This window comes from Zeus faber (assembly GCF_960531495.2).
Source record: "Zeus faber genome assembly, chromosome: 16".
NCBI classification, from domain to species: Eukaryota; Metazoa; Chordata; class Actinopteri; order Zeiformes; family Zeidae; genus Zeus; species Zeus faber.
In genome coordinates, this window is record NC_137202.1 from 13,479,084 (window position 1) to 13,502,328 (window position 23,245).

The 23,245-nt window shown below is 46.9% G+C and overlaps 1 protein-coding gene across 1 annotated transcript in view; it reads right to left on the reverse strand.

The window, feature by feature from the left end:
* Positions 1–23,245, reverse strand: part of sptbn1 (spectrin, beta, non-erythrocytic 1) — a 91,676-nt gene that overhangs the window by 20,545 nt on the left and 47,886 nt on the right. Inside the window, 26 exon segments of the mRNA XM_080016786.1 lie at positions 185–337; positions 340–417; positions 2,888–3,151; positions 3,709–3,855; positions 3,979–4,069; positions 4,226–4,428; positions 4,606–5,025; positions 5,488–5,824; positions 6,656–6,793; positions 6,982–7,193; positions 7,432–7,638; positions 7,810–7,890; positions 8,214–8,432; positions 8,715–8,866; positions 9,125–9,278; positions 10,085–10,291; positions 10,452–10,547; positions 10,828–10,986; positions 11,575–11,692; positions 12,067–12,254; positions 12,450–12,562; positions 13,369–13,484; positions 14,106–14,186; positions 14,482–14,573; positions 17,759–17,932; positions 20,100–20,251. Coding sequence (XP_079872912.1) covers positions 185–337; positions 340–417; positions 2,888–3,151; positions 3,709–3,855; positions 3,979–4,069; positions 4,226–4,428; positions 4,606–5,025; positions 5,488–5,824; positions 6,656–6,793; positions 6,982–7,193; positions 7,432–7,638; positions 7,810–7,890; positions 8,214–8,432; positions 8,715–8,866; positions 9,125–9,278; positions 10,085–10,291; positions 10,452–10,547; positions 10,828–10,986; positions 11,575–11,692; positions 12,067–12,254; positions 12,450–12,562; positions 13,369–13,484; positions 14,106–14,186; positions 14,482–14,573; positions 17,759–17,932; positions 20,100–20,251 — 4,352 coding nt within the window.

The window sequence follows — 23,245 nt, forward strand, 5'->3', positions numbered from 1 at the left end:
AGGTCTGTGAATGATGTACAAAAATTTTGAATGTGTAAATATTAAATAAAACAAAGGGAGATGTCATGAAATGAGACAATAAGATTGCCGTCATTCTCAGCAAGATGGTTCTACAAGGACTTGGGATATGCCCCGACGGCGTCCCAACGTCCTACATGTCGGGAGCGCATTGCGTGCTACTCACGATCTCGTCCTCCATGTCCCTGTTGAACTGGTGGATCTCCCTGGACGCCATCAGGTTGTCCCTCCTGGTCTTGATGGGCGCCTGCAGGGCCTGGAACTTGTTCTCCACGCCGACCCGCTGCCCGTCCACCTCCTCCGTGTCCTTCCCCTCCTGACCTCCTGACTGAGAGCCTGCGCCTGGCCGCGGAGCTCCTCCACCTCCTTCTGGCGCACCTCCACCTGGGACTCCAGCATCTGGAGGAAACGGGAAATAGTATTACTGCAACCGACTGCTGCCACTGTTCACTGGAAACATCCACCTGGGACTCCAACACCTGTAACAGTGGCAGAGAGAAAAGAGTCCAAAACTATTATGACGAAAACTAACGAGTGACATTCTCTCTTCACACGATTAACCTCCACCCGAAGCTCCAACATCTTGACACAAAGAGAGGAACCCTAAATCCAGCTATGACGACAAGTAATAAATAACAACTGATACTTCGACTACAAGCTGTAAACAAGTCAATGAGTAGAACCGCGGAGCAGAACCGGAGACGTAGTTAACGTGAGAATCTAAATAAATTAAAAGACTAAAATATAAGACATGAAACGACTGGAACTACAACGCCATCGGAACTGAGCGATCCCAGGAAGTCCACCTGAAACAACGTCACAACGGTGGGACGAGCGATGGAGGACGAGAGAATGAAGGGAGAGAGAGAGAGAGAGAGAGAAACGGAGCTACGACATCGAACTGTCGGCTGGCTGAGACCAAACTACCTCTCCCTCTTTCCCTCTCTCCAAATCAGACACTTTGATAATGATCTCCCTCTCTCTCTCCCTCCCCTCTCCCCCTCTCTCTCACCCCCCTTTCACACACATTCAATATCTCCATGAATATACCATAATGATTCATATCAATAATGAGGAATAATTCTTATGATTGAATCACACACACACACACACACACACACACACACACACACACACACACACACACACACACACACACACACACACACACACACACACACACACACACACACATTAGAGTTATGTAATCTTCAAATTTCTCTTGATTTGTTTCAAGCGGAAATGTTTTATTCTGATAAGAGGGGAGTGAGTGTGTGAGAGAGCGAGAGAGAGAGAGAGAGAGAGAGAGAGAGAGAGAGAGAGCGCCACGAAGAGAGGGAGAGCAATGTGAGTGTCTTAGTGGTCTATATGTACGAACGCTTAAATTAATTAAGATGAAATAATGAATAGTGACAGATGAATGGATGAGTCTCCCTCTCTCCCTCTCCCTCGCCATCTCCCTCCCTCCCTCCCTCTCTCTCCCTCTCCCTCCCTCCCTCTCCCTCCCTCTCCCTCTCATCCAGATCAGCCAGTATTGGTGGAGCAGGACGAGTAAGTACATAGTGGTGGCTTTTTCGATTATTTAAATGTCAATATCTCTGAGTGTATCACACCTTAAAATGCCTCGACACGCCAACAACACAGACCAGGGAAACAAAGCTCCAATTAAATCCGCCGACATTTTTTGGGAGATTTTTTTCCCACATTTTTCTCCCCTCACCGAGTACAGCGCTAAATAATTCAGTTTCTTTTGCTCCCTTTTCTTTTTTTCGCCTTTCTCCCAACCTATTGAAAGATATTTGTTTATTTCGATTTTAGTAGTTTATTTGTCAGGGAGAACGGTCACTTATTGGCAGTAACACCGTAAATGAACTCGATGAAAGAATAACACACACACACACACACACACAAATAAATTAATATGGAGAGAGAGGGGTGTGGGAATGAATGGAAAGGGAATAAGCAACTATTTAAACTAACTGGGGAAGGCATGAGAAAGAGAATAGGACACACACACACACACACACACACACACACACACACACACACACACACACACACACACACACACACACACACACACACACACACACACACACACACCCCATAAATGAGACGATGCAGCGAGGAGACCAAGGAATACATCTTGTGCTTTCATTTAAATCTATCAGCGATTGGATTTCCTGAATGAAGTGTTATCCTATCTATTCATTTATAAGGATGGATATAGATTTGATAAAAATAAATAAATAAATACATAAAAACATTTGAAAGCAAATATCTATTGTTTTGAATCCACTACATTTATAATACAAGTTATATAAGTTAGAATAAATAATAATAATATATAAAGAATCAGGATTTACATTTGTATACATTTGTAAATTACTATGTCTATACTATCTGTTTGGTAAATTGTAATCAGGATCTGCATGAACAGAAAATAAGGTACAGCTGCACTTTATGTCGTTGTACTTTTACTTTTCATACTTTAAGTACATTTAAGAAGAAGTACTTATATACTTTTACTCAAGTACTTCCACTTACTAGAGTCCTTTCATGTCAGGGTATTTGTACTTGTACTACAAGGTGTGAGTACTTCTTCCACCACTGATTTCTTTCCGTCTTCCTTTAAACTTGGACTGTGATATTAAATATAACAAGTAATAAGTATGGGTAGTCATAGTAGTAGTAGTAAGGAAGGAAGGAACAAATGGAAGGAACAACTGTACAAATTTTGCACATTTGTTACTTCCACTACTACAGGGGTCGTCTAACTGAGTCTAAATGGAAACTCAGCACGAGCGTATGGCGAAGGCACCGAGGGGGCGAGAGGAGACAGGGGGGGTTGACGGAGCCGCGTCCCCACCTGCTGCTTCTTGAGCAGGATGTTGACGGAGGTGAGGTCCTTGCCGTAGTCGTCGGACTGGATCTGGCCCTCGAGGCCGCCGAGCCACTTGTCCAGGTCGGCGCAGCTCTGCGTGAAGAGCTCCGCCTTGTTGGCGTCGAACAGGCACTGGGCCTTGGTCTGCGTGGTGGACTCCAGCTCCGCCCACGTGGCCCTCAGCGCCGCCAGCTTCTCCCGCACCATCGGCTCCGTCTCCGGCTTCTCCGCCATCAGCGCCATGCCGTCCTCGAAGCGCCGGGAGGGAGAAAGACATTAGAAACTGTACGTGTTCCACGAGTGCAATGTTTTTTTTCGTCCAGTTAATCAGTTAGTTTCGGTCTTTAATTCTTAACTTGTAACTAGTTATGAGGGTGTGTATGTGTATATATACGTGCATATATACGTATTAAATTCAAAACCTAAATATGACTGCATACAGTTCATTCAGTCCAATGATCAATGTTATTACTTCTTATTAGTTAAAGTAAATGAGTTAAAGTGGTTACTCATAATAATAATGTATATTGTGCATTATTATTATTATGAGGAACCTCTTTAACTGTACAGAGGTACAACAGAGGTAGAAAGAGAAAAGGTGCCACGTGTTAAAAAACTAGTGGATCCTTTAAAACACAGAGAATCCCGACCTCCATTTGAATCAATTCACAAATGAGCAGAGTCATCAAATAACGCGTCAAATGACTCGGCGAGTTTTGTCCTCGGGATGGACCGCCGTTCTCATCGTCCGGTTCACGGATGTTCGACGTGTCAAAATCAAAATAAAAATCAGCGCTTCCTCTCACCTTGTCGATCTTGTCCAGCCACTCCTTGTTGGACTGCAGCTCGGCCATGAAGGCCTGGTGCTTGAGCCACTTGCTGTGCAGGTTCCGGGCCTCGTCGTACGTCATGTCCTGAGCCGTCAGCATTTTCTCGCTGATCCACAAGGAGAGCTGGACGCACAAGCACACACGCACACGCACACACATTACGTTGTTAATGGTAGGGAATAGGAACACTTGAAAGTGATTTCGCCGTGGGAACAATGTACACGAGTGACCGAGTGAGCGTGTCACCTCTTGACATTCCTGAAGGAACTTCTGCAGATCTCTGTTGTCCTTCAACTTCAGCAGCAGTTCACTGGCGGCTGAGCGGTTCTTCTTGTGTCTTGTGAAAATACACAACAAAAGGAAATTAAAACACACCAAAAAAGAACAATCAGAAAAAGGAAAATACACGACAGGACAGTTTGTCTAACCGATGTTCTTTTATTTCCTTCTGCTAGAATACATCGATTGGCTTAATCATGTCTGGGGCGCTCACCTCTCGTCGATGGAGTCCACTTTCTCCTGGATGCGCTCGGCGTTGATGTTGCCGTCGGCGACCAGGCGCCGGCCCGTGTCCACCACGCCGCTGATCTTGTCGTCGTTGGCGTCCATGGTGGTCATGAAGTCCTCCTGCCTCTTGATGGCGGCCTCCGCCCCCTCCAGCGTGGTGGGCATCTCCGTGTGGGCCAGGACGTACTCCTGGTGGGTGGAGGTGGAGATGGAGGTAGAAATGAGAAGAGAGCAATAGAGAGAGAGAGGTTAATATAAAGAGGATGGCCGCATCCCAGAACCTAAAAAGGTGTTTTACGTGGTGGTAGATACATCAATGTCTCTCCCAGAAACACAATTACCACAGCATGACAGTGGTTTGTTTACCTGGTTGTTGAGGAAGGCATCGGCGTGCTTGGTGTCTCTCAGGAACAGCTGGTAGGCGTGGGACTGGGACAGGAGGTTCTGCCGGTTCTCCCACATCTTGTGCAGCTCGTTCCAGCCGGTGTCCAGCGCCTGCAGCCTCTGCCGGAGGAACATGTACTGGGCGTCCGTCTGGCCCTGCGTCACCATCTCGCCCATGTCCCGCATCTTCTGGTAGTCCTCCTCGTAGTTGCGGATCTCGTTCTTGATGCCCTCGTGCTGGGCCAGCAGCTTCTCCGCCTCGGCCAGCGTGTTGGGCATGTCCTCGGAGGCGATGGCCGTCTGCGTGCGCGACAGCCACGACTGGAAGTCGTCCAGCTCCCGCAGGAACTGCTGCAGCTTGCTGGCCTCGCCCAGGGACTCCTCCCGGTTCTTCATGGTGTCCTGGGAGGGAAAGGATGGAGATCAGAAACATGGGAGATGTAAAGTTACAACAATTCATAAGTTAAGGTTATACTTTTTCAGACTTCACGACAAATCTTAGCAAAATTGGAGGGTGATTTTTGGACAAACAGTCTCAAGTATGATGTTAAGTGGTCACAAATGTTGACTCTGATGCAGAAGAACTTGATGGACATTCACAAAAAGAAAAAAAAAGACAATCTGACGATTAACATTTCAAAATCTAATTTTAGACAATTTAATTACTTTTAAGGCATAACATTTGTAAAATATTTGGTTGTAAGACACTTTAATTTGATGTTAAATTGTAATGGAGCTTTTATAAAACTATTCAATAACATACGATGAAATTGACCACTTGACTATATCCTATGAAATAACATGAAAGGATTTTGTGACGACGTGGTACTACTTCAACCCTGGTGACTTATCGCCCGGCGCTACCTTCATCTCATCCCAGACACCGGTGATCTCCGCCAGTCGTCCCTTGATGCCGTCGGCCTGGTCGGGGTGCTCGGTGGCCAGGCGCTCCGCCTCCTTCCCCAGGTCTCCCAGCTTGTCCTCTATGGCCGCCAGGTCTCTCTCCATGCCCGTGAGCTTGCGCTGCAGAGCCATGACCCCCGCCAGGTCGTTGCCCAGCTCCTGGGTGGACTCGATGAGCTTGGTCTTCTCCTTGATCCAGGACTTGGTCTCGTTGCACTCCAGGTGGTAGTTCTGGACGCCCAGGGCAGAGTTGAGACAGTCCTTCTTCTGGTCCACCAGGTCCCGGAAGGCGCTCCATCTGACCAGAGAGGAGCCGCCGTGGTGGGTTAAATACGAAACATCACTGACACACTTAACCGGTTCTAATCTCATTGTTTGGATTTGATTCGAAAATCTGCTTACAAACGTGACCACGAACATAGTGGCACTCAGTCTTTCTCCGATCTGGATTTGTACAATACCTTATTCTTCAGGCAATACCGATTACAGTAGAGCCAAACGGCTACATCTTGACACCTTGTACAGTCCTGATTTTAAGAGTGTTTGAAAAGGTGTTTGAAAGTGAAGGACCTGAGAGAAACCTGACAATAAACCAGACCGACCCGAGTATTAGCTTATATTTAATCACGTCATGGGGTGGTATGGACAATTTTCTTCTCTTCTTGGCGTTTTTTTTGGCCATGACGTTAGGGGCGTCTAACTATGCAAATAAATCAGACTGAACTGAAGCCCAAAATTGGGGGATTCCCCGCATCTCAGGAATCCCACATTGAGTCTTTTTTGTTTTTTTGTGGGAACAAATGGGAATTTAAGAAGAATGTGTGTGTCTGCGTTTCTGAATGAGGCCCATTTATTGGACAATAGAATCGTCTACCATTTTGAAACTGAAAGGTGCATGACTGGCTCAAAACAGCAGGAAATCTAATTTGGGGAGAGCTGCTCCTACCATGCAAATATGTGGCGGTGAGACATTCCCACAATTCATTCAGTGGCAGTAAGACACCAGAATAGCCAGCTAGGAACACAACTACAAGCCTCACTATTTACTCCTAATGTTCTGGACTACTTATTTTTTTTAACGGATCAGCGTTTTTGTGCCCAGAGCTGTTTAATAGCAAGGTATTATTACCTGGTGTTGAGTTTGTCTTGCTGGGATTTGATCTCCTTCTCGCTGGGATGCCCGCTGTGGATCAGCTGTCTCGCAACCTGGTTGACAACGGCAACGCGAGACGCCTGGCTGTTCATCTCAGGCTCCAGACTCTCGAACCTGAAGGTCACACAACAACACACAGTGCTGTCTGGTAAGCCCTCCATTTAGACTCAGAGCCCGTATACTAAGCCTTTATAGGCCAGTGACACCGGGCGACATTATCAAATACAAAACAAATAAGTATAGTCAGTATGAAAATGATTTGGAAATCAAGTAATTCAAGGAGTGAGGGGCTCTGCTCCCACCTGTGCTGGACGACCTCCAGGTCCTCCAGCTTCTCGGGGATCTCCATGCTGTTGAGCCACTGCTCCTTCTCGTCGATCCAGACCTCGCAGGAGTTGGCCTCGCTCAGCATCTTGTAGAGCGCCAGGGCGTCCTGCAGCGCCTGCTTCCTCAGCCGGGTCAGCTCCGCCACCTCCTTGTAGCGCTCCTCGATGCCCGCCAGGCGGCCCTGGACCTGCAGGGGGCACAGCAGAGAACTGAGCGGGGGGATGCACGTGAAGAGGGAACTCTCAGAGAATTGAACCAAGCTTTCAAAAGAACACAGTTAACGGTCATCGGTTATTTTACGGATAGAAGGAGTTGGAAGTTTGCTACAGACAGAACTCATTTAGGGGATTTGTATGAGAAGTTCAAGTCCTTGTGTTTTCCAACCTCAGGGACTGGTGGGACTGGGAATGGTGTACAGGTACTACCTCTTCCGAGCTGGCCTTTTCGTCCGGCAGCGTGCGCGACTGCTCGTGCAGGGCGTCGATGACGGGCCTGTAGCTGCTGATCTCCTCGGCGACGTCCTTGTGTTTCTTGACGAGGGTCTGGGTGGAGAACTCGTCGTGCCCGACGTCCGCGCTGGAGACGATGCGCAGGACGTCCAGCATCCAGGTGTCGATGTCGTCGGCGTCGGCCTACGGGGGAGACGGGATGCCGTGGTTAGGTATGGCCCAGCAGGGGGCGGCAGAAAGCAGGGGGGGGGGGCGCAAACCGGACCCTCCCGCCCATGCTCAAGTTCCTTTCAGCGAGACACTGTGTTTCTGTACGCGTGTACAGTATGTGTGTGTGCGTCTACATGTGCGCACCTGGAACTGGTGCTGGTTGCAGGCCTCTTGCAGTCGGGCCTTGCGGACGGCTGAGAGACGCTCCAGTGCCGCCCATTGTTCCTGCAAGGAGAGAAGGAATGTGATAATAAAGCGGATGCCAAAGCATCTTCCAGGGAGCCTCAAAATACCTTGTCCTTTAAGATATCCACAAGTACCGGCGGAGTAGCCACAGACTACGTGTCTGTCTCATTTGTCTCAATTTCAGGAATTTACAGCGGCAAGTATAGGCTACATTCTAGTTAGGTTCCTTGGCAAAATATGAGGAGAACGGCTTTAGGCAGGTTCTGATCCAGCGATTGATCATGATTTGCAAACGTCTTTGATTTATGACACGAAGGCCATGAAAGCCGTCAACAACTTCGACCAACCCCCTTAGTCCTTACTTGGATGTCCTGGATGCGTTCTTTGATCTTGTCGGCTCCAAAGTGGTTGTCCGCAACCAGCTCCTCCCCCTGCCGGACCGTCTGCTGCAGGTGGGCCGAGCGCCCGTTCATCTCGTCCTCGAAGGCCTTGTGCTGACTCAGCAGCCGCACCGCCCCCGTCAGCTCCTTCCCGCAGTCCTCGGAGGAAAGGATCTGCTCCTTCTCGCGAATCCATCCCTCCTACAAGCAACAGGGTTTTGGGTCTTTGGGTTTAAAAAAAACATTGCTGGATTCCTGAAATCTAAGATAACGTCGCGGCACTCGTTTATCAACCGGCCAGTGCAGTGCATTTTGAATATTCTGCTGACAGCTCAGCCTCAAGGTTCACTGCCTATTTTAGTGTCCTGGGTCAAAAACGGAAAACACTGACTCTTCAACTTTCATCTTCGGTCCCTGTAAACATCATCTACAGCAACGACCGTGACAGACGGCAGCGGGCGTGGGGTTGGTGGGGGGTCTAACCTCCTCCGCCATCTCCCAGAAGAACTTCCAGAGGCGTCGGGACTCCTCCAGACGAGCCCGGCGCTCCGAGGCCAGCTGGTTCAGCTCCTGGTAGCAGAACTCCATGTGGGCCACGCGATCCCGGATCACCTGGGGGTCACATGGCTTGTAGCCTGAGAGAGAGAGAGACAGAGCGAGAGCGAGAGAGAGAGAGAGAGAGAGAGATACAGAGAGAGAGAGAGAGAGAGATACAGAGAGAGAGAGAGAGAGAGAGAGAGAGAGAGAGAGAGAGAGAGAGAGAGAGAGAGAGGAAAAGGTTTGAAAAGATTATACATTTGTTGAGCTTATGAGTATGGATCCATTTATTCATCCATCCATCCAACCTCCCATCCATCCATCCAGCCATCCCTCTCAGAGCCCGTCTGTCTCACCGTCTGAGTCATCCGCGAACTTCTGAGCGTTGTTGTTGACGGCCCGCACGCGGTCGGCTTGGATGGAGATGTCGGCCTCCACCAGAGTGTGTTTCTGCAGCAGGTCCTCCACGCCCAGCAGATGCTTGCCGTAGTCCTGGGAGAGCAGCAGCATCTGCGGGAGAACACCGGCCGGGGGTCAAATGCCAGACAGGTACAAAGACTGGGAAGTGGCAGAGGGCGCCGTATATGATCAAGATGAACATTTAACTTCTAGTTGGAGAGGGTTGAAGTTCTGTCACAGAGTGAAGTGCTACGCAGCAAAAACGGTCTACAAGGTATTTAACTTAGTCATTCTACATCATCCATCGATGAATTCAACCAACCATCCATCCTTCCTATCACCAACCATCCATCAATCCATCACATCACCAACCATCCATGCATCCATCCTATCACCAACCATCCATCCATCCATCGTATCACAACCAACCATCCATCCATCCATCATATCACCAACTAACCATCCATCCATCGTATCACCAACTAACCATCCATCCATCATATCACAACCAACCATCCATCCATCCATCGTATCACAACCAACCATCCATCCATCGCATCACCAACCAACCGTCCATCCATCGCATCACCAACCAACCATCCATCCATCGTATCACCAATCAACCATCCATCTATCGTATCACCAACCATCCATGCATCCATTCAACCAACCAACAAACCAACCGACCAACAAACCAGCCATCCATCATCAATCCAAACCACCATTCCATCTATCAATCAACCATCCAACCAACCAAACAACCAGTCAACCATCCATTCATTTAATCCATTTATTCCTGACAAACTCAATAGTATTAAACATAATTCTCTCAAAGAAACTAGAGAGAACAAGGATTCTACGATTCCACCCGTTCTGAAATATTTCTGAGGCATTCTTGGGAATTTCTCTCTTCCTACCTTCATCTCGTCCATCCAGTCCATGATGTAGAGCATCTCCTGGAAGACCTTCTGCAGGCCCAGGTTGAGCTCCAGCCGGTGCCTGCGGGCCTTGAGCAGCTCCAGCAGGTACTCCCAGAGCCGCAGCACGTTCTCCTTCCTGGCCGTGATGCGCTTGATGTCGTGGTAGGACTCCGCCTCCAGCTCTCGCGCCACAGAAATCACCGCCTGCGTCGGGGGGGGGGGGGGGGGGAGGAGACAATAAGGACTCTCATCCTCTTCGTGAAGCACGTCACGTCAGCAGAATCAGCTTGGTGTGATCAAGCATCATTTTAAATACAAACTATGTATTTTAATGCATGCAGTGAGGTAACGGATGCAGCCTGACCTGGACGCGCTCCTCATACGCCGCAATGTCCGTTTCTATGGCTTCATGCTTCTTGGTGGCAGCTTCCACCGCTTGCAGGTCATAACCAAAGTTATCCTGGAGAAGAGAGGAGGGGATGCAGAGAGCGAAATCAAGGAAAACACATTAACATTCATGATTGTGTATTTCTGTAACCTCATTTGTCCAGCAGGGGGAGTGCTACCCTTAAAGGCTGAGTTGATCAATACACTATCAGCAGACAGGTCAGTCAGAGGTAACTTATTTGTGCTGTGTGTGTGTGCGCCGTGTGTGCGTGGGCACGTGTTTTCCGAATCAACCATTTGCAAAACATTTAGCCCTGTAATATATCAAACGAAAAGCCTTAAAAAGGGGTTACCTGCGCGACCAGCCTCTGGTTCTCGCTCAGCCATGTTTCTCTCATGGCAGCCTTGCGGTCAAAGCGTCTGGCGAGCTGCTCCAGTTTCTCCTGGCGGATCAGCTCCGTGCGCAGCGCCAGCTCGCGCTCGTGCTCCGCTTTCTCCAGACGCTCCCAGGCCTGACGCACATACGCACGCGCACGCGCACACACACACACACACACACACACACACACACACACACACACACACACACACACACACACACACACACACACACACACACACACACACACACAATACAGAGCTCCAATACATTATATTAAGTCATTACGTCACAGATACCTTTTTCCAAAGCGACTTCCAAGAAGTACATTTTGTCGCTGTATCAGTCACAGCGAGACCTTCTCAGGAACGAGCAACACTAACTATTTTAAATAGGACAGTAGGTAAAAGGTAAACTTATACACACATCCCGGAATGCCTTTCACTTCCATTCACATGAAAGTGAAAGGCATAACTTTCAGGCATTTCCTGGTACAACTACAGTATGTGACTCATAGTTGTTGTCGATGTGGTTTCCATCAGGGCCACGGCGCTCCCTCGTTACGATAAGCAAAGTTAGAAAAGTTTTGACGTTTTACGATGGGAAAAACCACGGCTTTACCGATTTTACCATCCGTCACTCATCCAAAATTAAGATAATTATTAGCAAAGGCACACGGACAGGGCTGTGGCTCTGGATATTTCAGGTATTTAAGGTTCACCTTGTTGATGTCGGAGATGAGCTTGCCCTCGCGGGGGGTGTACACCTTCTGGTTGTTGGCTCTCATCTTGCTCTGGATGGTGAAGAGGAGGACCTCCAGGTTCCCCTTCTCCGTGAACCTTCGCGTAGAAACAGGGGCAGATATTCGGCACACTTCATACACCCTGGGAGGTTATATTAATCATATCATCTGGACTGCTCCTTCTTTTAGACCACATACGTACTGTGATTTAGGGTGATTAAAACGGACAATAGAGCAAAATGTATATTAGGGCAAAAATCTATTTGAAAAAAAATAAACAAAAAAAACCCCAAATATTTCAGACCTCACATCATGGTCTTCTCACTAATTTTGTTTTGTGTATCACAATATGATGGCAACCCTACTTTCAGCACCAAAACAATGAAATTCCAACTCCCACACAGCATGGTAGGTGTTGCGGGTGTGTGTTCTTACAGTATGTGTGTGTGTGTGTGTGTGTGTGAGACTAACTTGGGGGGTTTCTCCACGGTGCGGTAGGTGTTGAAGGCCTGCAGCTGCTGCTGGACGCCCACCAGCGAGTTGGCAAACTTGCGGTTGTTGAGGATAATGATGGTCTGCTCGATCCACTCCAGCAGGTCTGATGCCAGGGACTCGTACTTGTCGATCATCTTCTCTGTCTCAATGGCGTTGTCCAGCACCTGGAGGACGGACGGGCACACACACACACACACACACACACACACACACACACACACACACACACACACACACACACACACACACACACACACACACACACACACACACACACACACACACACACTTTAGGAAATCTCAAACTGGCTCCACCCTACCTGGTTACGGGTGCAATGGGTCAGCTGTGTCCGTGTTACCTTGCCGATACGTTTCCCCTCCACCTTGAGGGCCTTCATCTTGGAGAAGTAGTGGTAGTAGGTGACGACGTAGGTGATGATGGACTTCTCGTCGGGATGGTCCACGCTGATGTCTGGAGGACACAGAGAGAAACCCATAGTGTAAAATGCATTTTGGGTGTCATGATAGTAAAATCCAAGCCTCCATTGAAATAAGAAAATAATTTGCTGAGGAATGCCTATTCTTACTCTGCATTTCATTGATTTGAATATTTTTGTTATTTCATAATTCTACTTTGGGAAATGCATTTTGCTTTGCTTTGAGTGTCACTATATGACGACCTTCTTCTACTTGGGCACAGCTATTACTGGAGCATTGCTGATACATTGTTTTTCTATGCTGGATCAGCTGCAGTGGATATTTCCAGTGTTTTTTCTTCTTTCTTGTTTGTGTGTTGTCTATGTTTCTTATGTTCACCGTGCCGCACACCCATCTCATCTGGGACAATAAACTTGGAACTTGACTTGAATGACTTTTAAGGCCCGACATTTGTAAAGCTGATTCTGAGATATGTGAATACTTTTTGAGGACCTGCAGACACCATGAATAAATCCACACAGGGTCTGTGTGTTGTATGAATTATTAAATACAAGGGAAAGAATGAAAGGGAGACAAAAACAAAAAAATATAATTAAAAAAAGAAAAATCAACCCAAGAACAGAGGGAAGCAAATGAAAAGAGGCAAGGCACTAAAGGCACTAAAGGCACTAAATAAATATGGAGAGAGAGAGGTGTGGGAATGAATGGATAGGGAATGACCAACTAATTAAACTAGCTAGGGAAGGTATGAGAAAGAGAATACGACACACGCACACACACACACACACACACACACACACACACACACACACACACACACACACACACACACACACAAACCTTCTGCATCCAGCAGCTTGGTGAGGCCCAGGTGTTGCTCTGCCAGGTTGAAGGCATTCTGCAGGTTGTAGTGAGCGTTGGATTTCTTCAGTTTGTCAAAGTCGATCAGGTCCGGTCTAATTTGGACACACACACACGCAGGTTTGAAATATATCATGATTTCTAAATAATCCATTTGGAGAGCCCACCTTACTCTATCATGTAATAAAAATCACTGAAGCTATATTTACAGTTAGATGGAACCGTTCCACGCAATGTGGAATATCTGCACTTTGACTAGTAAAGTGCAGTAAGAACGTTTCCTATCAAGCATCAATCTATTGTTTAGAGGCCCTATGCAAATTCACTACATTTGTGATGCTGGCTCCAAAATGATAATCATTTCATAATTTCCAATAATCATAATATTAATAATAATAATAACAATAATAATAATAATAATAATAATAATAATAATAACAAACATTTGTTTCTGTTGTCTGGAGGATTTTCAAACATAGAACAGGGTCATGGGCTCAAAAAGGTTGAGCACTACAGATAATATTCCTCCATACAGTATCATAGTGTTTAATGAGGAATAGGGTATATATCATTGATGTTAGTTAATAGTTTGTGTTAACAGCAAGTATGTTTAAGTAGTATGTCTGTGGTTCACCATAACAACGTATAATAGAGTGAGTTGTATTAGGAGATTTACTGCCCTGGCTACGGTAATGTATGATATGCAGTTTTGTTACCGATGTTTGTGGATGAGGGCGTTGAAGGCCATGCCGTCTCTCCAGCTGGTGGAGAAGTTATGGATGTTCACATTTGGATACCTGGAGAGAGAGAGCGAGCGAGCGAGAGACGTCATGAAACAATTGATGAAACTTCCGCCATCATCTGGTGTCCTTGAGAGGCATTCATGATCCATTTGCAGTAAAGGAAAATTGATTACTTAAAGGGTTTGATCACATGCAGGAAAAAAACCATTGTATTGTATTTTCCATCTTCTATGTTAGTGTTTATCTGTGTGTATATCTGAGTGTGTGTGTGTGTGTGTGTGTGTGTGTGTGTGTGTGTGTGTGTGTGTGTGGGGGGGGGGGGGGGGGGGGGGGGGGGTTCCAGACTGACCCTGCCGTCTTCATCTGGCACCAGAGCAGCAGAGCGTCTTTAGCCGACTTCTTCTCCTTGTTGTCCTCCGTCTCCACACTGATGTCCTGGATCTGAGTCAGACAGGAAGAGACAAAATCAGAGCAGAAGATCGATTGAGAGAGAGAGAGAGCGAGAGAGAGAGAGAGCGCGAGAGAGCGAGAGAGAAATCCAACAAAATACTCGACTGGATGTTGGCCAGGAGGCGCGTGCGGTGTTTTGTCTAACGTCAAACATAACGGATCAAACTGAGGCCTCGTTGTTGCTCAACTCTTTCACCGCACCCTCACCCCCCCCAGGTGGCGTGTCTTGTCAGGATACGACTCCATGAGTGCAGCGTGTGTTGGGGACCCCCAGCGCGACTGAAGTTCATCAAAGTTTCAACAGAAACTTTCTACACTTTACACATGCAGGCGGCGGTCACTAGGCAACAAGCGCCCGCTACAACCAACACTTCCCACCTTCATCTGTACCTGGACATTCATTCCCACATTGTTATACCGTTTGCACACCAAAATGAGCGCTAAAAAAAAGGTGATTGACAATTTTTTTTTTTGTCATTAAATTTTTTTTTTTTCTTTTTTAAACCCCACGTTTTTTTTTTTTCTTTCTTTCTTGTCGTCATACGTTTTTGTTTTTTTTCCTGACGTCACAAACACGTCGGAAAAGGGGCGTTTCATGCTTCCAGTGTGATTGGGAAGAAAACAGTTCAACTTCAACAAACGACGACATAAAACCTTAAAACTTGAAGGAGAAAAAGAACAAACTATTTTGAGCCGTTCAAAAGAATCGCATCGTTCGTGAACGACGCAACGCTGCAGTAGAAGCAGTATGGAGCGCACGGATACTCCATTGCTGCCAGCCGGTGTGCCCCGGTCCTACAGCGGCGGTGCCCAGCGGGGAGCGCGGGCGTTCTCCGCCGCGGTCCCCATCCGTGGGATCCCCACACTCAGAACATTTCACGGTCGCCCATGCGGAAAAAAGTCATTAATTCTGATTTTGGATTCTAAATGGGTTCTGAAATGATGGAATGATACACAGATATTCCTGTCTATTTATGTGGCAGCGTCCGCAATTTCAACGCACGTCGTCGCATCATGCAGGTGAAAGGGCTAAAATGCGCGGGTGGACCCGGGCCTCCTGTTGACATCAGAGCGGATCGAGGTGGAGCTGATTAAAACCTGGGTCTATCGCAGGGTCATTTGACCCAGGACGGAGACCCTGGTTTTTCCTTTCTCACTGGTGACAAATGCCAGATGTTATCGGGTGTTACCGGGTTTTTGGTGCAGTGGCAAAGTGGTATAAATATCCAATATTTATTTATCTATCTTTATCTTTTGCATATGCTGCTTGCCCTTTTTATCCGAGTGTAAGTACATGTTTCTGCTTTACTTCTAATTCTTTTCCTTGTATGTGTAAGTATACTTGGCAAATAAAGCTGCATTCTGATTAAACGCTCAGGTCATGTCAGAGGTGGCACAATACCACTATTTGCCGATATCAATCCAATATTCCACTTCCGGCTCTCAACTCTCCTGAAATCTTTTTGTTTTTCTTCTCAGCCGCTGGGGCCCCGATAGATCCATTGCATTCCTTCTGCAAATACTTTATCACAGTTGTTGCATTAAAGCTTCCAGTGCTGGTGCCCCGTTGTTGCCATGGCAATGCGAGGCCACACGTGGCTGCTGTTAGTGCCGCGTGGCCTACTTCACTTCTGTTTACGAGAACGTCGCCGAAGCCTTTCTGTGATATTCAGGCGAGATCTGTTAAGAGGATCGGATCCGTACCCACGATATCCAATCCGGCCGTTTCAGCAGACGCCAACACTGGGTATTAGATGGCGCCGAAAAACAGTCAGTACCATCCCTACACCATGAACTTATCACACATATGAGGGAGTGCATCCTCACACACACATCTACGCTCTCTATTTTACACAGCAGGTCCTCCAGAGTGACTGTCCGAAACGAAATATCATCCGTTTACAATACACATCATTGATAGGTCAGAGCGAGAACATGTCCGGTTGCCACACACAGACACAGACACAGACACACAGACACAGACACAGACACAGACACACACACACACACACACACACACACACACACACACACACACACACACACACACACACACACACACACACACACACACACACGGATCTCTTCTCACCTGCATGCTGTGAACCATATCAGCCCGACCCAGTGACAGCGGCGGCATCAACATCATCTCACACACTTAATGAGCAGCAACACACCCGTATAGACATTTATGACAATACCATGCACGCCCATGCAATCTCTCTCTCTCTCTCTCTCTCTCTCTCTCTCTCTCTCTCTCTACCCTCATCACTCTGGAGTGGGATTTAAAGTGGCTAAAAACAGCCGTGTGGAGATTAAAAAGTTAAAGTGTCTTTAATCCACACGGCTTATAAAGATTAATCCCCTTCACCCATTTTTTCCCAACTGTTCCCCGTCCCTTTTAATGACAACGGGCGGCATCCTGGAGCCACGGAGTTTACTGCCACACCAGGGAGGGAGGGAGGGCGAAGGAGGGGGGGGTCATTGCGGACAGCACTGTAGTTACATTACAGTACTCTAATACAACTACACTGTTATATTGTGGAACAACATCCTAGTATAGAATATTATTCACATTTTCACACAACTTTTCACATAACTTATATAAGTTATATAGTTATATAGTATATACATTTATTTTTAAATACAATGATTTCCTGAAAAAAAACTACATCATGGAGCCTCTATGACCATCACCAAAAGTTACAGAGAAAAATAATCAAATATATAATAAACAAATTTAGCCAAATGATGAATACAATGTAATGTATTATATTGTTATTATATTAAGAAATATATTTCTTCATATTGTTTTTTTAAGTAAGTTTTGGTAATATATTTGGAAAAAATACATTTGGAAATATAATTATTAGATTTAATATAATAACAATATAATACATTACATTGTATTCATCATTAGGCTAAATGTATCTATTATATATTTGATTGTTTTTCTTCTGTATTTTTATTTATTTATTTAAAACTATTAATTATTATTAATATTATTATTATTATTATTATTATATTATGTAATTATCTTCTCAGATTGGGGTCCGACAGCCAAAATCCTCAATCAAACTGAGTATCCCTGATGTGAAAACGTTTTGAGAACGGCTGCAGTAAAGCTTCGGGAACACTTGTTTCGGATCTCGGTGGGACACCGGACGCTGCGTTACCTGGAAGCGCAGGATGATGGTCCAGATCAGACCGAGCGTGAGGCGGTGGTTCCCATCCACGATGTCGTGGCATCCCATGTTCTCCAGGTGGACCCGCTGCTCCTTCAGGAACTGCAGCGCTTTGTCCACGTTCTCCAGGCAGTGGATACGCATCCGGCCCTTGGTGGGCTTGGGCTGTGTTGGGTGGGAGGTGGGTGGAGAGATTTCATAATTAAGCCATTTCAAAATCAATAGATTCAAGATTCAAGAGGTTTATTTGTCACATACATATACATACGTTCATTCATATATGCCGTGACATGTCTTTGCAACGCATCCGGAGATTATGCACAATAGTTACTAAACCAAACATAATAGTAATAGAACCTAATTCCTACCTAGCAACTCACTGAAACGAACTGATTCCTAAAACGTAATGCAGTTAGTGATAAAATACGACTCAAAAAGATAATACAAAGTGGGGGTACAAAAAAGAAGGGAATAGAGTTATGTCTATGGGCATTGAAGATCCAGAGCGGGCGTTGGAGGTATCGGCGTTGGGATGCAAGGTGTTTTCAGGCTCATACCGCCAAACTTCGACATGCAGACTAAAACGTGATTGTCGGCACCATTAGGAGAATTCATCAGGAAGGGGGAAAGCAACACAGTGGAGAGAAGGTGCATTGTTTAGAATCCGACAACCATCCATCACTTGCGGCAACAATGACTTTAAAGCCAGAGAACAGTGCCGTATTTCACATTAGGTTTGCTTTGAAGTGCCGTGAATGGAGCAGCCTATACGCGACGTCCCCGGCACGGCCGGTGCCGACATTCTGGGTCACGCACGGCAAGCGGCGGCGAAGCGCGCCCGAAACGCCGCCATGAACGAGGCATTATTTGTGCAGGGTCAGCCAGTAACTGGCCGCTTCTCTTCAGTCATGAGAATAGCGCAAAGTTATAAGTATAAACCGGGTGTTCAACTCTTTCGTTCGATCCCCTAACTCTACTTTCCGGCCGACACAGCGAGTGACGGCGGCTCCGCAGCGGCGGCGCCGTAGCCTTCATGACCGGCGCCTGGCAAACCTGCCAAATTCTGGACGCCTGTCACCGTGTCCTCACTCGTTTTATCCAAAGTGGGCCCTCGGACCGCGCCTGCTGGCGGGCTGGCTGGCGCCCAAACCCATTTTAACCAGTAGGGGATCACTGGAGCATCCCTCCTCAATGACTTCTTTTGATAGCGCTCCCACTCCCGGGGTGTCTTGGTCTTGCCGTCTCGCTGTGTCAACTTTTTTGGGGGTGTGAAAAATACCAGATGGCCAACCGCGTCCCGCCAACGGTTTTGAGAGGTAAAGTAGCTAAATCTCCTCCATTTGTCACGTATAAACCGCATCCCTTCCTGTGAAGTGGTATCATTTCCTGCCAGCGTACTTATCCAGCTCGGTTATGCCGATTCCGACACCAGACAAAGGTCGTCGTCTCGCCACGAGAGGCATCACGCGTGCCATCGGTTGTGTCGTTTTCTGCTTTGTCGCCCACGGTTACTGTGGCGGGGGGGCGGGCGGCAATATTCTCCCCTCTCTCTGAATAAAAGAGGCAGTTCGGGCCTCATCGGGCAGCTTTTCAGTCTCTCTCTCTGTCGCCGTCTCCCTCCCCTACGGCGTCACATTCTGTCCCAAACTCTTTTTTTCTCCCTCTGGTTCCATTCTTTGGGACCTTTCCGTTCACCCCCCGTCACTTGCTTCTTTTTTTTTTCGCCCCCTTCCGCATCTGACTTTATTTCTCACCCTCCCAACTCCTCGGACCCCCGACCCCAACGGCTTTACAACTCCCTGTCATCTCGTCTCCAGCTCCCCGGAAGCAGGAAGCGACAGAAAAACATAGGGGTTCAAAATCACTGTGTGTGTGTGTGTTAGGAATGCACGAGGTCGATCTTTTTACCAGCTGACTAGTTGGTGTGTTCTGCTGAATAACCCTATAGACTATTGATGGGAGATTCCGAGGGGGGTGGGGGTGGGGGTGGGGGGGGGGGGGGGGGTCAAAGCATGGCCAGACTGAGCCCGTTTAATTGCTTTCTGACTCTTGAGAACTGTCTGGTCAGACTTTCAGCCAGACAAAGAGGGTGTGTGTGCATATCCGTGTGTGTTTCTGTGTGTTTCTGTGTGTGTGTGTGTGTGCATACATGGTTCAACAGGACAACATTTGAACACCGACATCGGGATAATTATGAGGGAAATTAAGTATAATGTCATAGTGAGAACAATGTCTTAGTATAGTATGTGTGTACAGTATTGATGTACTGTATGTATGATGGTGTGCGTGTGTGTGTGTGTTTAGTGCGCTGTGTGTGTGTGTGTGTCCTCACCAGCTTCTCTCCGGACAGGACCTCCAGCAGCTTGATGAGCATGCGTCCATCTCGGAGGTCCAGGTAGAGGTCGGTGATCCTGCAGGACACTCTGGACAGGTGGGAGTTGACCCACTTGGTGAAGGTCTTCTTCTGCACCGCCTCGCGCTCATCTGAGAGGTGGAAGGGAGGGAGGGAAGGAAAACAAGCGGTTGGCGACTGGTGCTCAGGGGTTCATAGAGTCTGGTTTCTTAGTTCCGGGCTGGAGTAAAAAAATGGATTGCCATGGCGGGGAAAGGGAAAGTTGTTTTATTACTGAAGGGTTTATTACTGTTCTAAGTGATGGCTGGCTCCTTCAAAATAAAAGCCATCGCGGCTACATACGCATTACCTTGGGAGAAGGTATCAAGGTCTTGTGTATGATAGTACATTGGTTGAAATAAGGATGACAATGCATATATCTACAGTATTTCTCTGAGAAAACAACAACAACAAAAACATAACAGTAGGACACCGACATTTGCATTCAATCACATTGGGATTTTTGTGAAAAAGCGGAGGAGCGGACCAGCGGACAACAGCGAAACAGAGGAAAAGCTTCCATTGTGCGTCGATGGAAGGAAGAGGCTGAACGGCCGCCGCAGCGGGACACTGAGCAGGACCTGTGTCGCCATTAACCTTGACATCCCTCCAGATCAGAGACGTGGTTTTCATTCATGTGGTACGGACGTAAACACAAAACAGGAGGGATGTTTGGGACGCGTTAAGAGACGCGTGACGGACAACAGACACTCAGCGGAGCGGCTCCTGGAAAAGACGGGTTTCCTCCGTTTGTGTGTGCGAGGCGCATGTGCTTCCTGGGAGAGGCTTGTGGATGTTTTTCGTCGTACGCGGTTCCTCTTTGCGTTTGTATACATAAATGATTCTGGGGTGTGTGTGTGTGTGTGTGCGTGCGTGCGTGTGTGTGTGCGTGTGTGAGAGAGAAAAAGAATCCTATAGGTCCCATTGTTCTGAGCAGGACAGTGTTCGTGGGAGAGGCTTCCTGTTTCTAAGAGAGCAATCCAAGTCTAATCACTGCTGTAAATATTGCACACGCGCACGCACACACACATACACACAAGCACGCACGCACGCCCGCCCCTTGGTGAACCTGACCATTCTCAGTCATGAAAACAAATAGAGTAGATATCAATGTTTGTGAGTGATTTGAGAATAGATATGGCCTTGGTTTGTTGTAAAATTGTCAGCAAAAGAAGGTGCTGACGAGAAAATGTGCGCACATTTGTTTATTTATCTTGGTGTTTTGAAAATCAACTGTTTTCAAATGGTTTTGTTTGATATTGAATTAGCCTGAATGCGTCATTTGTGTGCAGATACTTTTTAAGGCGCCTTTGCTCATGTCTGAGCAATGGGTCAATAAGAGGCAGCACACGGGAAACGATTCATTCCAGTGATATTTAAAAATAGGACGTTCATTAGGCAGAGAGGCGTGGCCGTGATCTAAGCACGCACACACGTAAGCAGAACTCAATCTCAAAGCACGATTCAATTTCCCTTTTTAGATGCACAAATAGTGCTGAATCCACAGCAAGGCTATTTGCCGTGCAGACTGTGTGTTCGTTTAAAGCAGCAGGAGGAGAACCATCAAGAGGTGGATTAATGGACCACTTACACAGATCAATAACCACGCACACACACACACACACACACACACACACACACACACGCTGTCCTTGACCTGAGGATGGGGGCAGACTGGGAGGACAAGCGCCTGGAAGTAAAGTAATATGAGAAGATATGAAGAAGATGATTCTTTATTCCTCACACAGCACACACCACACCACAACACATGCACACGTACACGGCACACATGTGGCGACAGCGACACACACACACACACACACACACACACACAGACACACACACACACACACACACACACACACACACACACACACACACACACACACACACACACACACACACACACACACACACACACACACGCTACAAATGGGTGAAACTTGTTCTCTGCTTTTGACCCATCCTGGCGTGTCCTTTCTCTGGGGGGGCGGGGTGGGCAGGGCAGGGGGCAGGGGCAGCTAGGAGCAGTGGGCAGCATACAGCGATGCACCTAGGAACCAATTCCAAACGTCCATTGCTGGTCAGACGACAATCTTTTTGCATGTTTTTTGGAGGGGGGTCTTTCCTGTTGTCTTATGGAGGAAACCCCATATGAACACGGGAGAACGTACAAACTCAGAAAGGCCCCTTATCTGGAGATAAGGGGCCTTTGGGGGCCCACCAGAGCACCAGCAGTGCCTCCAGCCATGTTGATTGATACTTTATACTCCAATACATTTCTACAAGGGCTGTTGTTACTCACAGCCATTACCGCCTTTAAGTTACTTTTAAGTCAATGTTGGAAATGTATGACGTTAAAAAGGATCCTCATAAATTGAAAACGTTATAATTACCAGGCACAAATTTTGCTCCCTCACACATCTTTTTTTATGGATTTTTTTCCCCCCACGTAGGGACAGACACAAACACAGCTACATATTGAAAAGACATCTGCCTGACACACTGGATCGCTGTACAGATCACAATAATGCAACACCAATCCCTAGATGGGGTTTTCTAAGAGAAAAGTAAATAGAGGATGCACTTTTTGAAACATAAGGATATTCAGATTTAATAGAAAGTACACAATTCTTTTAATTTTCAAGGAAAACAAATGATCAAAGTGATATTTATAAATTAAAATATATCATTTTAACTTCCATGACTATTTATTTATACTACTATATATACTATATCCCATATCTATTATTAATCTCATCGTCATCTACTATTATCAGTGTCTATTTTCCAGCCACGTTGGATTAAATGTACATTTCCCTGGCATAACCTATGTCGTTTAGACCGGTAACGTTGTAGCAGGGCTATTTTCAAGGTATTCCAGGACAAACTCAAGCACTTCACGCACCCCAGGGACCCAGTTGATAACAACCCTGCAAACGGAAATCAGAATGAACTGACTTCCACTTGTGTTTGTCTTAGGGTTTCTACACTTTGACTCACGTAATTCATTAACTGGGCTGTGTTGTGCTGCGAGGCCAGAAACACTCTGTTCTGGGCGTGCCTGTCTGGAGCAGGTCCTCCAG